The sequence below is a fragment of the Epinephelus fuscoguttatus genome, linkage group LG18 (genome assembly GCF_011397635.1).
Source record: "Epinephelus fuscoguttatus linkage group LG18, E.fuscoguttatus.final_Chr_v1".
Taxonomy (NCBI): Eukaryota; Metazoa; Chordata; class Actinopteri; order Perciformes; family Serranidae; genus Epinephelus; species Epinephelus fuscoguttatus.
The window spans coordinates 17368370-17387157 of NC_064769.1; the positions used below are offsets into that span (position 1 = coordinate 17368370).

At 41.0% G+C, this 18788-nt stretch overlaps 1 protein-coding gene across 1 annotated transcript in view; it reads right to left on the reverse strand.

Annotated features, from left to right (window-relative positions):
- The window catches only part of rgs3a (regulator of G protein signaling 3a), a 194823-nt gene that overhangs the window by 125182 nt on the left and 50853 nt on the right, over window positions 1–18788 (reverse strand). The window contains exon 10 of the mRNA XM_049604582.1: window positions 14077–14144. Within this exon, the coding sequence (XP_049460539.1) occupies window positions 14077–14144 (68 nt within the window). The remainder of the gene's footprint in view (window positions 1–14076; window positions 14145–18788) is intronic.

The following is an 18788-nucleotide window of genomic DNA, read 5'->3' on the forward strand; positions in this document are numbered from 1 at the left end:
CTGAAGCCTGTGATGACCCTAAAATGTCGGGTACGATTGCGGTTTCTTATAGTCCAGTGATTTTATGTGCCCTGTGTCACTGTTTGGGGCCACAATTCCTTTACCATATTTGCCTGCCCTTCAGTCCCTCCAGTTTCTCTCTGTTTCAGTCGATGTCTTAACTGACACTGCTGAAAAAATAATTGCCATGATACAGAGAAAGACAGCAGATTTTGTTACCTGCTGTATAAAAGAAATCAGGATTGCTGTCTGTTTTTGTACGCCTGTACCCTCTTTGATAAGCTGAGATTGTTGCCCTGCACTGTGTGTATATTTTCCTATGAAGACGAACGGATGTAAACTAATCCTCGAGCCTGGCTGTGTGACAGAAACAGAAAGCAATGAAGGAGATACACAGAAACTGAGAGACTGACTGTAGGTGAAGAGAGATGAAAAGATGATAAACAGGGATGAAGTAGATAAAAGACGGATTAAATAATGGTATAAGAGGGCAGTGGGACTTGAGACGGAGCAGATGACAAAGACAAATAGAAGCGCAGATGGTATGAAAAAGACATTTCACTGGAATTAAGGAAGACAAACAACAAACAGTTGAACAGTTTGAAAGATGGGCTGGAAAATTAATGTGAGGGAAAATACTGAAAAGCAAAGATGGTGACTCAAAATTAACAGAAATGACAGAGACATCGATCTGTCACGCCTCATCCATCCGTCTATCCATCTATGTCTGTGTCTTTTTATCAAACGCTGTCTCAGACATTGTGTCCTTTTTAGGCAAACTCGCAGAGCTGCCTAATTTGAACTGTTTCATCCAAACTCCAGAGCCTTTACAGCATTAATTAAATTTGTAAGCATAGCTGAGTCCAACCACTTGGACTCCTCTATGGTCTGGCTGGGAGAGGCAGTCCCATGCCCCTTTTCCACTTCTAAATGAAAGCCGAGGGATTATTTTCAAACTGGAGGAGAAAAGAGAAGACTAGCCTGGGAATACTACAAGAAGTCAGCATGAATGTTCTTTAAAGTGAAGTTTTTTTTCTTCAGTGCATCATTCACAAGATGTATTACTGAAAATGAATGAAGATAAACGAGGAAAAGTTCCCTGCATGCATTAAATATTTAATTTGTATGAGTAGGGCCTTATTGATGAATTAATAATTCAATCAAAGGGACTGTGGTAGAACTGACAAGACTAAAACGAACCATTTTAACTCACTTGTAATGAATTTAGATGTGCCTAAAGGCAATAAACCCTGTAGCCCATGTGTGTGCAGTATGTGTTCATGCATGTGAGACAGAGCTTCTCCCTTTTTACATGCATGCCTCATTGCTCCACCATCCTTTCAGACATGACTGCATGAAGCTACGAGCAGAAATCCTGCCAGTCTGATGATCTGATGATTACAGGGCATGTAGCGTCTGCTTTCCAGCTGTGCAGCAGAGGTAACATTGACTGCTGACAGCTCTGCTAAACAAAATCTACCAACCACACAAATGATATACGTATACGTCATATCAGCTTAGTCTTCATTGTTTTACTCCCTTCAAAATATTCAAACATTGAAATGAAATCATATTTTGTTTCATCACATTTAAATTTCTATGTGTTCTAACATACAATTCAGATGTGCATAAAGTGGCTTATATAAGGAGAGCGGCATCGCTTCATATCATGGCAAATGTTTTTCTCCTCTCCTCCACTCCTGCAATCCTTCCCTAACTATGTGAACAATAAATAATGTAGCAGACAGAAAGCACGTTCTGCCCTCTCTACAGCACACATCCCTTACAGTCAGTTTTTCCTCTCCGGATGTTTTGGAGAAGCAGTTGAAAGTGCATTTTCTTCTGCGCGGTAATGGCAGGATTTGATAGTGTGCAAACAAAGATATCACCACATAAATGTTTTGCATGCCGTTTTTGTTTTAGACAGTTTGACAGCTATTGTTGCGGCTTTATAAATTATAAAATGTAGCTTTTGCAAATTAGTTATGAAAGCACTATTAGAGACTGTAACTATCAGACTCTGTTTTCATTCTCCAAATCTCTCACTCACACCTGATGCACCCTTCCTCTCCTCCCCCTACTCTATGGAACACACACACACACCTGAGGCAGCCTACATCCAATGCACAGGTGGCACAGCCCGTGGATAGTGTGCATCACACCTCCGCCTTCTCCTCCTCCTCCTCTTCCTCCCCCTCCTCTTTCTCCAGTGTTCAAGTCTGCAGCCAGCACACACACACTGCGACGGTGACTTTCAACCTGGCCAGCGCCTCTGCAGCCCGAGTATCTCCACAGCTTCCTCTGTGCGGCTGAGTGTGTGCTCCTGGGGCTGTGCTCCGATGGCTGGGTGGACTTGAGTGTGTTGTGAATCATCTCAACAGTGACAGCTGCCCAAAGAGTGGCTGGGGTGGCTTTAGTTTTGCAGTGTTCAAAATGTCCGATTTCCAGGTGACAGTTGAGCTGTGGCTCTTGATAATAATATCAGGTTTGACCTTGCTAGTGTAACAAAAATGTGTCCTTGGAGACTTTATTCAGCCAAACTGGCCCCTTCCCCCAAATGAGTCTAGATTCAATTTTCTCGGTAATAGTCCTTTCTGCAAAATTGGCGTCGATCTGCCACTGACCTCCAGCTGCACTGTTATCCATCCAAGACTCCTTAGTAACGACTCCAGTCATGAATGCACATTTTCATGAGTCTGTACCTGTCATTTCATCCACAACTTCACCTCTTCCTCTTTGCTCTTTTAAAACCTCAGGTCAATCTCCCCCTCTTCGTTCCTTCAACTTTCCTTCGCCCTCTTCTCTCCTTGCATTTGTTCTATCCCGTAACACACCGTCCAGCTCCTTGCTCTGTGGCGTGAACAGCAGCAGTTGCAGTAGCCCCTGAGATCAGCTGTGTGAAAGTGTGTGTGGCGGCGTCATGTAGGCGAGACTGGCGCTGGCTCGGCCTGCTCAGGCCACACTGTAGCTCCTGGCAGGGGCGCTCATGGGAACTCTTCAGCAGCAGAAGAATAGGAGGAAGTGCCTCCCACCGCCACCCCCCTTCCACACGCATACACACACATGCTCATGCACACATACACTTATGCATACCTCGCCACCCCACAGCCAAGACGGCTTTGTGTGTCTGCCCCCGATAAGGCCAGTTTGCTTCCTGAGTCCACACTATGAAGCCGTGAGAGGTGCTACAGCTCTCAGTCTTTTGCAAATATATACTGAAGTGACTAATGTCGGTGGCACGAGTGAGACAAGGGGAAAAGGCAGGATTTTAATAGGCATAATCTGCAAACTTATAACAGTAGACCTCGACTCCAGACCATATTTACATTGAAAACGGAAATGTTTCTGATTGCTTATGACTTTTAGGTCTCACAACTTTTAATGACCACATTTCCTAACAAAAGAGAACGATGGCAGCTTTGTTTGGGCACATACTCACTCTCTCTCTCTCCCTCACACACACACACCTCAATCACACTTCACACCTCATCAGAAGCTTTCCACCTTAGCTCCCACACTCCCCAATCTCTACCCAGACATGCTTGTTTGTTATGTTTCCAACTTCCATATTTCCTCTGCTTTTCCTTTCAGCTGCTCCCCCCTCACCCCCAACAGTATGGTACGGAAATTCACAGGTCTGTGACCGCTGACAATCTCCCCTCCTCTTCCAGTTATCCAAACATAACTGTTATTTTTGTTTTCAATATTCGTATGCCTGGGAAAAGGGTGGTAATCTGCAAAAAAAAAACAACAAACACCTCGGCAGCAGCTCAAAAAAATAAAAAAAATAAAAAAATAAAAGCCTGTTCAATTACGGCTAAAACAGTGGCCAGTCTAACCCCTAGCAACCCCATTAATTCCCGGCTTGCCTCTTTTCCTTTTTAGCGTTTGGATGTCTGGCTCATGGAATGAAACATGGACAGAGAAGTGACGGAGAAAGAGAGGGGTGAAAGAGGAGCGATGCTGCACTAGTCTCTACAATGCTAATAAAGTGGCAGAAAAGGCCGTTGTCTTAAGATCCCTTCATGCCAGTAGTAATGGCAGCTTTTCCCTGTTTGCCTTTTCAAAAGGGCGAGGGTTACCCGTCAAGCACACAAAAAACACTTTCTCTCTCTTTCATGCTGCGCTGTTCACCTCTAAATAGGCAGAAGGACGGATTAGAGGGAGAGAAGAAAGGGAGAGAAGAAAGCATGTCTTAGGGAGAGGAGTGAAAGAAGAGTTTGAAAAGCTTGTCTAGGAGCCAGACGAGGCCAATCTGGTGTTTAGTAGTGTGGGATCTCCCTCTGTCTCTCTCTCTCTCTTTCTGACCTGAATAAACAGCTATGAAAGAAGGCGGCGTCTTCCAAGCCAGTGAACACGCATGATGGGTCAATAAGGCCAAGTTCAGGGTCACAGCTGAAGTTGATATTAAAGTCCAAACTGTGGAAGCTCAACATATGGATTCGTAACTACAGACACAACATTTTGAAAGTGACACTGTGCAAAATATGAGACAGTGAGATGACTACAAACCTAACAGAGCAGCCCCACGGCTTCAGCCTTTGAGTACTTAGGCTAGGCCTCCACAAATTCAAATAAGGTTTAGCACTTCATAAATGTAAAAGTCAAATTTTAAATGTACAGATTAGTGCACATCACAGTAAAGCAGTGGAAGACTAATGCACACACAAATTGTCAAATCTAAGAATCTACAGACAACTCTAACATCTGCTTAACATTAGCAGATATATTTACAATGTTCACCATTTAAGTTTAACATGTTAGTATGCTAACATTTGCTAATTAGCACAGAACACAAAATACAGCTGCGACTGATGGGTCATTTTGCAGGTATTCTGGCTTTGCACAAATACAAAATATTACTGTGTGAGGGCGATAAATAAAAGTCAGGACATCATCAGTGTAATTACAAGTCCTCCTGAGGGTGACATGAATGTCAGCGTCAAATTTAATGGCAAGCCATCTAATAATTCTGTGGGCATTTCATTATGAACCACAAATTTCAAACTCATGGCGGTGCTTGAGGAAAAATCAGGGCATCATAAGGTCAAATTGATGGAACGCCATCTAATATTTGCTTCAAGTTTTAAGTTCTTTGATGTCATTCATCATCCAGAACTGCTTATCCTATTCAGGGCTGCAGACAATCAAAGGATCCCGGAGAAAACTCTGCACAGAAGGGTCCCAGTTCTGGTTGAACCTGGAACCACTAGTGATGCACAATAAAATTGGCACGTCAACAGTATCAACCAATATTGGCTTTAAAATGAAATATCTTAATCAGCCAACATGCCGATAATATTGGTAAGTCATCAATATCGGCCAATATCTGCTTTAAAATAAACTGTAAGAACTGGCCAACATACTTTTTCTTAATTTGCACAATGAATGAATATCACATACACTGAAAAATATTGTATGTCTATTGTATTGTCTCCATCTGCTGGTGGGCCATCACGATAAGAGCATGCATGCATAGTACGATGTTGATTTCACTACAGAAGACAGTAAGATGATGACTAAAATTAGGTAAGGAAAAAAGTAGTTATATTGATATCGGTATAGGTTATCAGACAAATGTTACATATCGGTGTATCAAAAATCTGCAAAAAATCCAATATCATGCATCCCTACTAACCACTGCACCAATGTGCCACTCTCTTTAATGTCATATGCACAACAATAACAGAGAAGTATAGCTGGCAAAGAAATTTATAATAAGTTGAGGAGGTCAAGTCACAGCAGCTGTCCTCAGTGTTGTCTTTGTCTCATCTCATCTAGTTAAAGAGATATTTCATTCTGGACCAAGTTGCTGTGGCTAAAAAAATAAGACTCCACAGATAGGCAAATAACTGCAGTTCATCAAATGGACACTTGAGGCTGGCTCTGAGAGCAAGTCAATCTAATCTCAATCTCAATAAACCTTCGTGTGAACATGAGCTACTCTCTCAAAGGCAGAATCCAGAGAAGCAAGTCTTAACATTGTGATGTCAAAGGGGCTAAAGTCTGGAGCTGCTCTATTGACAATTAATGGGAGCCTGATTATGTGGACCCACTGAATAGTTGTTTTCTTTTTTTTTTATATACCCAAATGAGCTTTATTCTATTCTCGGTTCTAAAACAGAAAATGTACTCATATACTCGGAAAAATACCCCTGGATGGTCTCAATGTCATCTAGAACATCTTTCACCATTCAATGTCATTAGAGCAGCTTCAGACTTTATACCCCCTGACATCACACAATTGAGTTTTAGTGCTCTAGTTTTATGATTTAGGAGTGAGTTGTTTATTTGAACAAATTTTTTGGACTGTCTCAGACCGTAAAGTTAAGAGTGGGGCCGCTTGAGTGACAAGCTGTCTGTCAGGTGTCACCACAGTCTGAGTCACATACACCCCTCGCTTCTCCCAAACTCCAACTTCTCATCCAAGTACATTCCATTCTGGCTCCAGAGAAGATGGCAACAGCTAAAATATGCACTTGATGCCTCAGGGCGAGATTCCACAAGCCAATGAGTGACATCACGGTGGTAATGACCATTACTTTTATACAGTCTGTGGTCAGTATCTGGTGGCAGATCAACCAACACCAGACCAACACTGCCATCTATAAAGCAAGCAAGTTTCAGCCTGAGCACAACAAAGGTTGAACTAACAAATCAGTGGCAGTGGACCTGTGATGCAGGGTGCCTGCCTGCTCATCTGGAGTAATTTGGGGTTGAGGGTCTTGCTCAAGGACACAAATTGTGAACAGGGGGTGGCAGGGATCAAATCACACTAAGATTAATGCTCGACTCACTCTCCCACCTGAGCCACAGCAGTCAGTACAATGTGATAAACACTGTCCAACTATGCCCATCCCATCTAATGTATGTGGTTTGGGCCGTAACCTCTTCAAATTAAAAGATGTTGCAGAGCAGCAAGGGGCAAGGATAAGCACTCATACATCCTGTATCTAGCAGAGAACAGATGAGGGTTAGGAGCAGACAGGTCCCAGGGCCTAAAATACTCACAAAGGGACACATTCTGGCAATAAAATGAACTATTCTTCATTTATTCTGAGATGCCGGCCAGAAAATCTAACCTCTGTGTCCTCTTTTCAGCTCACCTCTCCCTTCCTTCCCATCTTTCCCATCAGACAGAAGTGTCAGACCCATTTTCACAGAGACAATTTTGGAGCTAATGCTATCTGACAGGCAAAGTGATGCAGGGGGACACGTCTGGGGCGCAACTATTGTTAATATTCATGAACTCTCTGCTCACTGCCAATGACAAGAGCAGATAGGTTTTTTTTCAGACTGTAAACATAATTGGTAAATGCTGACATGGCATCTGCGGGGACAGATTCTTGTTGTGCCGCAAGTCTTTAATCTCTGGTTTGGGTGATCAATGTTGTAACATCATATTCTCATGCTCACATTTTGGAGATCAAATATTTTGTGATACTTTCTCACAAGCCAACATATCTCTGTTTACATTAACTTTGAAAGGTAAAGCGAGCATACTGTATACTGTAAATGCCTGTAAATTAAGATAACACGCAAGGAAGTCCTTTAGTTCTATCAAAAAGGAATTGCAATTATATTTTTTTCTTTTTTGAGAGTAAGTGAAAGTTTCTCTAAATATCACGCTGATTAAAAGCCACAGTGTGTCATTGCACTACGTAGAATTTCACTCATTTCACTATCACTGGTATTTATTCCAAATGCCAACAGTCCCTGCCTAAATTACTTAAAAAGCAAGCCACAAGGACACCACTTATTTTAGGATTAAATTGAAAAGACGTTCAGCTCACAGTGAATCAGAAGACGCAAAATAACAGAAGCTGATTGGTGTGACATTCTTCAAAGCATAATTTTTCCCAAACATGTGGCAATTATCTAAATACATAAGAACAATAATGCAAGTGAAAATGCTAGGGAAGGTTGTGGAGTGTAGTCAGTGGATAGGAAAATGTTCTTGAAATAGCCTTGTGGTTTTCTGAGGGACATTCCTTTGTGAATATCAAGTATTATCTTCACCACCATCTGAAGTGTCCAAAACCTTCATGGAGCTTCTTGTAAATCACTGAAATGATTCATGTGTAAGGTCATCATCAAACAGAAAATATTTGAGTAGGTAAAGAGTGGGCAGCTAATGATACCACAGAGCTCTTTGTGTAGTGGGGGTGATGGCCATGGGGTGACAGAAGGGGGAAAAGAGAGGAGTAGGAGGAGAAGGAGGAGGAGGAGGAGGAGGCCACAACATTGAAGGAGGAAATACACAGCGGTCTGGAAGGGAGCGAGGACAAGGCAACAGAAAACCGGTACAGAAAAGAAGAGAAAGTCTAAAAGGTTTTCCATTCTCCCCTAATTTAGTCTGTGAATGTGCTTTCACCCCCTCCCTTAACTCTCCCCTGAGACTGTCCCACACAAACCACGCAATCATCTGTTACTCTGATTCACCCGGAGATAAAGAGGAAGAGAGAGAACAAGAACGAGAGGGGAGGGAGAGGGGGGGAGGAAGGAGGGAGGGAGGAAAGGAGCATTCACAAATACGGATGTAAAACTTTTCCATCTCAATGCTGCGCCACATCATTACTGCCCTCTTCACCTTCCACGCCACATTAAAAGCTGCTCTAAGTCTTGACATACTGGATGCAGGATTGTTGTTCTGATAGCAACACTGCAATTGGACAGAAACATTTTGCTCATGATAAACTGTGCAAAGTACAAAGTATCAGGTGCACAAAGCAATTAAAAAGGCAGTGTCAAATACAGTGGCACTACTTAGAGAGACAGATAATTAATCCCTAATTCTGTGTGTGTATGACCTGCTTTATGTGTATAGAAAAGAAGAGTGCGTGAAAGGTGATAGTAAAATGAGCTGCTCTGTCTAATCCTGTCTAGCTGAGCTTATTAGCTACAGTAACTCCATATGACCACCGCTTTCCACAGAGTCCAAATCCTGGAGTGTTTCAAAAGCAACACGGATATGTCTCCCTGACAAACTCAGTAGGTGATTTTAGGGAGCACGCCAGCCACCTTGTAGGCAAAATAACCAAAATACATCCCTCTTGTTATCATCCATACCCAGATGCTGTCCTTTACAAACCCAGGCCTATATCTGACAAGTTATTGAGACCTAGTAAAGTTTGACGAGTTTGAGTGTTTCTATTTCAACTGGCACTGAATTTGTAGCACTGCTTTAACGGACCAGGAAATGCAGACCGGTTGCATGTGTTAAATCATCTCACATGATGCTTTTCAGCCAATCAAATCTGTGCATGCCAATGAGCATTGTGACTCGAGTAAGTAAGAAACACACAAAGGGGAGAGACGAGACGAAACAAAAGTCGCAGAAATACAGAAAAGTAATTTCACATGGCAACTTCCAAAGAGATAAAAGTAGACTGTGAAGACAGCTTTTAAAGGTGCTGTATGAAAGAATGTGGCCAAAACGGTTACTGCACTCAAATTCAAAATACTGCCGCGAGTCGTGTCTGCCCCCCCTCCCCTACAGATTTGAGGTTGCTGGACAGCGGCACGCTGGAGACAGATTTGTTTGCCCACGGGCGGCTGCTGTGGCATGGCCGCATCGCCGCGTCCTTGATCTTCGGTTTTCCAGCAGACCGTTCGAGCAAGTCCGGCTTCTCTGCTGCTAACGCTGCTGCCAGGATACAGCGGAGGAGGAGCCAGCTGCTAATGCTATGAACTGCTAATGCTGCTGCCGGGATACAGCTGAGGAGGAGCCGGCTGCTAATGCTATGTACCGGGACACTGCTAATGCTGCTTGCCGTGCTGCTGTAGCTCAGTCATAACTGTAACTGATGCTGAGACTCTACTGACTGCGTGACTGGTAGATGGCGGTGGGTGGCGCAACAGGCCAAAACACAAATTCAAAACATAAACATGATTTGCCGACTGTAAAAATGTTTTTTAAATGTGAATATTCTGGCTGTACTATTGTTGTCGGTGAGATCAGTATGTTAAATGAACATTATTCCTTAGTCTTTGTGACATATTAGGATGATTTTACGACTATTTGCTTTAGATTTCTTACATATAGCTCCTTTAATCAAGAATAGACACTCTTACGTGTTCATTCTTCCTATAAGTACTTAAACACTAGTTTGTCTCATTATATGCACAGTTCAATATTTTACATGGCACCAAATCACTCAAGGATAATGCAAATTAGATATAAGAAATGGCCGACAGGACACACTGACCTGTTGAATAATGATTATTTTTAAATGAAACTGTAACCCCAAATCACAAGATTTCATATTTATATATCTACAATATAAATTATTTTCACCAAAGATGTCAAGTTTGGTGATATAAAAAAAATTACAGTTATATAAATATGAATTAGATTGGTTGGCAATTCTAAAGTAGGTTATAATGCCATCAATAATTTTGTTTTTGAGAAGCAGTTCTTAATCATGTAACACTGATAAAACCTCCACTGCATGAGCAACTCTGAAATTATGTTTATATACAACAAATTTGAAACAGCAACTGTATTTTGTGTCGGTCAGATAATGTTTTCTACATGTTACATACTTACAAAATGAGAAGAGTTGGTCATTTAACATGGGAAGCCACAGAATGTTGATCTTCTCATAATAGCAACTGCAGCATTGTTAAACATTTTTATGGTTATGTTTAGACACTGGCAGCACTTGGTTACAGCTAGGCAAAGATCATGGTCTTGGTTTAAAAGAAAAAAAAAGTCTTACATTCTTCTGAGTGTGAACGCGAATTCTTTCTTGCTTGAGGCGAGCGTTTCTGGAGCAGACACTTCACTTATAGTAGACGGCCAGGCCCTGTGTGGTTGTGGTTTCCACTTTCTCTGTGCTCATGGTCTGTCACTATGTTTTATTAGGCCACTGCTTATGCTTAAGTGCCGTGCTGTCTTCTGACAATATGCTGAAGGAAAACCAGCCAAGAGTGTGTTGAATTGAAAGCTGTTTAATACCCTTTCTTTCAAGTGCTTATGTACAGCGTTCTTTTTACATCTAGCCTGCTCTGTACGCTGCAGCACCTCCTCTAAAGTACCATCTCTTACATCTACCTGGCATTACAGACTATTGATGCATCACAGACATACACATGAAGGGAAGATACAATATGCCTTATATGTGCCAGCTGACTTCTCCCCTCTGATTTTCAATAAGGCCTGGCCCTATCTAAATATAGCCACTGTCACATCATAACCTGTAAAAGTGAATTTGCTAAAGTATTATCTATGCTGGCATCGTGTGGGAACAGGAGCCGGAGTCAATTTCCCATGAAAGTCACTCTGGAAATTTGCCAACTCAGGCTCCAGTTGGATTAGTAAACCGTGGAGGAATAAATCTTCCCCCACAGCTGTAGTGTGAACAAAAGCATGCAAAAAGATGCAGCAGTCAAAGCCAACAAGGGAATCCTATCTCTGGTGTGACCTGTGAAGATGGGTCAAATGACTCAGGGAATAAAGACAGAGGCACTCCTCTGCCAGCAGTAATATATGAATATCTATATGTTTGTTTCTCTGTCTGACATTAACATGGTGGTAGTGCCACTTTGCACCAGTATTTAAATACTGATTTTTTTCGGGTCTGCATATAATAATTACAGGAAATCTTAATTTTAATCATCATTATCATTTAAGTGGCCAAAGCACAACTAGCACACTCGACTCAACTCCACAATGTACCAGCAGTTCAGACATGATAAATATAAATTATTATTATTATAAAACTCACCAATTTAAATTCTATTAAGGCTAAAAGTTATGCATAATTAAAGGTGTGGCCACTTTGAGTTACATGCTGTCTGTGAGGCGTCACTATAATCTATGGCCACATCCACATTGATACCTTTTAATTTCAAAACAACACTTTAAATCGAAAACGGTCTTCGCACCCCTGAGGGTTTCAGCACCATTTCAGAAATAATCTTGCTCCATCACAACACACCTGAAAACGCATAACACATCACCTTTCACTTGCACTGGGCATGCATGTGTCGATGCTAACAGGAAGCAGATTGTCATCTCTGCAGGTGGCTGCTTAGTTACAGAAAATACTGTGGTGATGGCAAACAGTAAAATTAAATAAAAGAAAAATAAAAGATTTTTTTGCTGTCAGAACTGTTACAGAAAGTAACACAAAACCATAAAGCGGTCAAGGCAGCGGAAAACAGATTGAGAGTCATACAAAGCAAATACGGCAACATATTATCAGAGCATTATGCGTCGCAGAGGAAACCATGGCAATAACAAAGGAGTAGGGAAGGACAAAATCACAACAGGTATATAGGTTTAGCTATAATGTTAGGGCTTAGCACGTCATGACTGATAAGACCCACTGCGTCATTGTTTCCAAAAGTCTGGCCTAAAACACAACCCCAGAGAAGTGTGGATGCCAGACACAAACGTAACATTAGTTATGCCTTTCAAAGCAAAAACATATTAGTGTGGATGTAGCCTATGAGTCAGATCAACCCCTCGCTCTTCGACAGCTTCACCCTCTCATCTAAATATGGTCCCTTCAGGTTCCAAAAAAAACAACAACAAGATGGCGACAACCAAAAGCCAAACTCAGGCTTAAGACAGGTGTGACAATCCAATGGATGACATCATGAAGGCTGCATCCATTGTATTTTTACACTCAGTCAGACAGTGACGTGATTGCTAGCATCATGCTCTGTAAACTATGGCTTAAAAGCTAAGGAACAAAAGGTGTAACAATAGCTGAGATAGGAACATCTCAGCTGCATAACATCAAGCTGTTCAAAGCTGTTAGCTACTCTAACTATCTAACTAGCCTGAGTTAGCCTAAGTTAGCAAATGCTTACTCAATAAGCCAGGTGCGTGTATAATAAGCTGCAGCTTGGCTGTTAAAATAAATTATTGGACAGGATTTATGCAAAAAAAATTCCCAACTGATCTGACTGGATAGCGTGAACCTCTTACATGATACACCCTCCCACTGAAAGTCAACACTGGCTGGTGCAAAGATGCTGCTGGCAAACCCATGTTTCAAGGAGGTCTTCAATACTCCAGATTGAGCACTCCAAATAGGAGAAAAACTGGGTACACCCACAAAAGAAAAAAAAATATGTTTTCCATTTGCAGGTCCATTATTGATCCCGAGCCATACTGTACTATAGTTGACCACTGAGTGTTTTACATATAAATAAGTTTCTGTTCCGGTTATTGTCAAGTAAACAGTGACATAATTATTCACTGTTTCCAAGCCCCAACTGTAAAATGGTTAAAAGTATCATCAGTCATGCCCCTGTGTCTTTGTTAACAGTTTAAGTGGTTTTCCTCATTCACTTTTAATGAATTCGGGGCTACCATACAGTCAACAACATGGAAATTGAGAAAATGGACTTTAAAGAGACGTCAAACTTTAAACATTAAGACAAAACTGAGAAGCCATAAGATGTAAAGAATGACAGGAGGCGTCCACAGGAAGGATTTGTGATGTCCATAAGCAGATAAGAAAAACCGGCTTCACATCCGACTACACAGTTGTCTTTTCCCCTTTCTCATGACAAACCATCATTCTGCTCCACATGCGACTTGCATGCAAGTGAGCTTTTTTGACAAATATCGTCTTTCTAGAAATGACATCTTGCCCCATTCACTGCTCAGAGCTCAAACGCATGATTCAATTAGTTGCTATGGCTGCTGACAACGTGTAACATGGAATCCATGCAGTAAATATCCTACTGAAGGCATGTTTATGCATGATGAGATTGTTGGACATGGTGCAATGTCACGGGTCAACTACTTCACAGGCTGATCCATTCAATGTGCACGCACATGCAAACACATTCAATAAAAGACACACAGGGGCACACGCAAACGACCGACACTCAAAGTAAATACATCCGCACCTGTGTAGAGAAATAATCATCAAAACTTCCAACAAACAATACACCAACATATGTATACACATCTACACACTCCATTAAACTTCCAAAATATATTTTTGTTACACACATGCACCCACATTAGGAGAAAAAGCAAAGAGTGTAAGATGTTCAGGCTTCACATGAACAGGCACACACACAAAGTTAAAAATGTTTGATTATACTTACTGTTAAGCATTGCATATTCTCAGGGCGATTGGTCTCGGGGGCAGCACCATGGTTTGACAGCACAGCCTCTGAAATGTAGACAAAGGAATCACGGGCTGAGACAGTGCCTTTGGAGCACATTTCTCTCTGTGCCAACACAAAACAGCCCTCTGGATGCACAAAAATAAAGTCCTCAAATAGTTCTGAGAGTCCATAAAAGTGACTCAGAAAGATAACAACAAGCAATTATGGCAACAGTTGTCTGGAGCAGCCTTCGCTGGGCTGGGATTCAAACTTCAGAGCGCACATAAAAGGCAAAAAAGAAAACGGCCGGCCGAGTCAAGGAAAATCCCGTAAGATGTGAGGATCCAACAAACTGCCCAAGAGACGAGTGGAAGTGAGAACAAGTGAGAGGGAGGGAAGGAGGGAGGGAGGGAGGGGTGAAGAAGAGAAAAGGAACTCCTCTCTCACTCTATTATCCGTCCGTCACAGGGCTCCTGGGAAGTTGCTATGGTTACAGGGACTCACGCCTCAGTGTCCTTTTAACTATTGCTCATAAAGGCAGCATTCAGCTTTGGGCCACAATGCAGATCTCCCTCTCTCTCTCTCTCTCTCTCTCTCTCTCTCTCTTTCTACATTTCCCTCTGTTTGCGTCGCTCATTTAATGTACACATCTTTCCTTCTCATTTTCTGCCTTTCCTTTTCATCTCTCAAACTTCTCACACTCAAACCCCACTGTACCCCTTCCAACTACTACCTCCCTCTTCTATTTGGTGTTTCTATCCTTCCTCTTACCCCCATACTCCTCCATCACACATACCTCCATCACCATAGGAGAGAAATTATCCTACGCCAGACTGTGAAATGTTATTTTCTAAACTCTGCCAACCCAGTCGAAATAGCCCCTACGTGAGTCCATGAATGTAAGTGAGTAAGTACCCTTCTGTTAACCTCACAAAAAATTGGAATAATCCCATTACATTCACTAACATACCTTGAAATGTCCACTTAATGGCTTCAAAGTAAGAAAAAGCACATTTTTAACACTACGTTACAGTGTCACATATGCCCATGTTTTATTTTTTGCATTTTTGCTTGGTGCAACACTTCACTGAAACTCTATCAAACTTATCCTGAACAAAACATCAGTCTAAGACAGCATCTATTATGCATTTACTGCTGTCTGAAATGGAAGATGTCTGGCAAATCATTTTGTTCTTTTGACAAGAAGTTACAATGAAAGCATAAAGGACCACACAAAGCTTGACAGTTAAACATGAAGTTGTATTAGACAGCATCAGTCATTTTGGAAATGCCCAAAAACAACATATGTTTACGTTAGTGATGAAGTTCTGTAGTGGGCGAAGCAATAATGACTGGTCCATTGGGAGCCGAGGAGGAAGCTCGATGTTATTAGACTGGTGTTCATTTCCTTTGTTTCTTTTAACCATGACGATCTACTAATCTTAATCAAGTAGTAATTGTAAGCCAAACTATGATTTTTAACCATAACCAAGACATGTTTGTACCTGAACCTCACCAAACCTAACCCATAGGTATGTCATATCCTAAAACTCTTTTTTTTTTTTTTTTAAGAAGTCTTTTGTAACAGTTTTAGAAGGTACTGAAAATCATGTCATGTTACCAACAAAATAAAATGTGGCATTAAGGAGAGCTGTAACAAAGTATTCTGACATTTAATTTCAGGAAAAAAAAAATCCTTGTTGTTGATCCTTATGGGTCTAGCAGGGTTCAAGAGGTCAATCAAGAGCCAACCCTTACCCCTCCAATTGTAATTAGTTACCCAAAATTATTTAAAGACAGTCCAAAATGTCCTCACAAAGGAGACCATACACACACACAAAATTAAAAAAGACTTCTGACCTGTTTTAACACATTAAGGCTGGATTGCACCAAGAATTAACTTTTAAACCTGATTAAATTATGGTTTAAGTTTAAATTCTGTTGCACTAAAACGTCTTAAAATCAACAAAGATTAAATTTAAATTTCTCTTTGAATCTAAGTTTAGTTTTTAATCTCAACCTAAATTAAAGTTAATTCTGTTGCACCAAACCTTTAAACTCCAATTTAAACTGTGGAGGAGGTTTAACTTTTACAATGGCTGCCTTGTTGAGACGGATTTAGCAAAATAATCAAATTCCTCGAAGAAAGCTGAGAGACAGACTCAATCCACTTGACTTTTATGATGATGAGTTTTTCTCACGTCTCACACTTGCTTCATCCTTTTAGCTTTGTCTTCAGGTCTTTCGAGCAAGCTTTAAGATGAGTAATGTCTCTTTTTTCTTTCACTCCGGTCAATCTGCCAGACAGTTTCTGCCAAGCAGTCTCTTCCTTTCTTTTTCATTGTGCTGTTGTCTGTTTTTTTTTTTATCTTCTATGATTTGGCAATATTTTTCCATCAATTTGAGTTTTTCTCTCTGCCGACCCATCATGAGAACAGTTGAGCTAGCAACTTTTAAGCTGGCTAATGACAATGCAACTTTTATTGTTATGGACTACTACCCCCCCTCGACCTCACTTTTATACTTACTAAGTGCAGATAGCAAGCTGATTATGATTATTTTTAAGTATTTATTTATTTACTTATCATTTTAATTTTGATATGACGCTTGTCCCTATTAATCTCACTTTAAAATCTGTTTAAATAAATAAACTTGGCTTTACTAAACCAAGAATATTTTTTAAGGTGCAACAAAGCTCTGCCTAATTTTAAATCCACATTTACTCATTTTAAATCTGAACTCTGATTAGAGCTAATCTTTGTTGGTGCAACCCAGTCTAAATGTCTGATTATGTCTGATGTTTTGTCCACAAAATGTTAAATTGCCCAGAAAATTCAATCAGTTTAACTAGTGGACATATGATGGCTCCTTTCTCAGTATATGTTTATGTGCTAGAGGTTTCAAGTTTCCACACCACTTGTGTAAACTGCATAATGGAGCACTGATGGCAGTTGCAATGTCACACAATCATGTTTGTAGATAAATTCCTCACCTCAGATTTAAGGTGAGCACAGAGAAACTTTCCCCCCTTCAGCAGAGTTCATCTAGTGTCAAACTCTGCACATACATCACTCTGCACAGCAAAGATCAAACATCCAACAAAAAGCAAAACACTTTTGAGAGGAGAGGTGGCTTTAAAATGTATCTGTAGTCAACTGAAGACAGTCCACATTTATTTACACATCTAAACATTTTGGAAACAGTTCCTACTTTCCATTAGCAACCCTAAACAGTAGTTTAACCCCGGAGTTAAGGGCCGATGTCCCATAGTTGAGGTTGCCATGGTAACCTGGAGGCTTTTTCTAGAAAAGGGATTCTGTCACTTGTGAATCTGAAACCTCCAGGGGTCCTGCAAAAAAAAAGAGGGGCTAACCTGACTGGCGTCAAGCCCAGGAGAGGAGCCTTTTGTGTGTGTAAGACATCTGTAACTTTGGGCATAGGAGGGGAGAGACAGAGCAGCTGGCAACAAGAAACATCCAGCATGACTGACATAAAAATGGGGGAAAGAAAGAGGAACAATAAGAGACAGAAACAGTGGACAGTGGGAAAAGTATACACAAGATAAATTCAAGGAATGAGGGGAAAAAAGGAATGTAGTTCAAGGAAAGGAGTAAGAAGATTAAACAAAAGACAGACAATGAAACTAGACGGGGAAAAAACAAGAAGAGGAGTAAAATAAAGATGTGCAAAAGGCAAGAATAAAGAATAGGAATCAAAAGGCGTTGGCAGGCTCCTACAGTTGAGTCAGCCAGTGTCAGATCTGCCAGAACATAAAAAGCCCTTGACTCTGCCCGAGTCCCTCACTGCAGCACTTGCTCACTTGACACTCAGTCCCTCTTTTCACCTCCTGTCACCCACAAACAAACACTTGATGGAGAGGGTGGAAAAGCCAAGATGGTAGCAGATTGCCTCCACTTCACTGTTTGGGTCTCTTAAGATCACCCCAAGTGTCAAGAAATTATTGGTGACACCAAGAACTAACACATTCTGTTAAGAAATTAACTGAAGTGGACTGACAAGCAAAGCATTCAACACACTGTGACACTATCACAATGATGAGTGGATGACAGGTTGCTTTTTACGCAGGATCTTAACTTCAGAGAGTTGACAGGACAGAATTCAAAATAGTTTGTTTTGAGTAGGACAAATTTGGACAACAAAATAAAGTGCAAACACAAAATTAAAGCCAGATTACTCTTCTCTGTAGTTGGTTATGCTAAATTTGAGCTGTCAACATGAGTACTCTAAAAGGAATGAGAGCAAATGACTTGATTTTGGTTGAAAAAGAAAAACGTCATTTAAGTAGTAAAAGGTATAGCGCAGAAGATGTCAGTTTGCCTGTTGATTTTTTCAGCGCTTTGTCGACAGTTTTCATAGCTTCCTCTTGGATGTGTGCTGTTACGGTCTGGCACCTGGTCACTATCTTTGTATTAAGTCTTGCCCACACCCTCATGCTGTGCCCAGGAATGTTCCAAACACAGCAAAGAAAATAAAAATGAGTAAATAGAGGCAGAGGACAGAGTCTTTGCAGATACATAAACACACACTTCTCGTGGGTCATAAGTTATGATTGTGAGGGATTATTTTTGTTTGAGTCTAGTTTTTAGAAATATCCTGCAACTTTACCTTTTAGTTAGCTAGATTACTAAATTCGAAGACACTGCAAAAAGTATAGCAAAAAGCTACATTCAGTTTAAGTAATTGTGAAT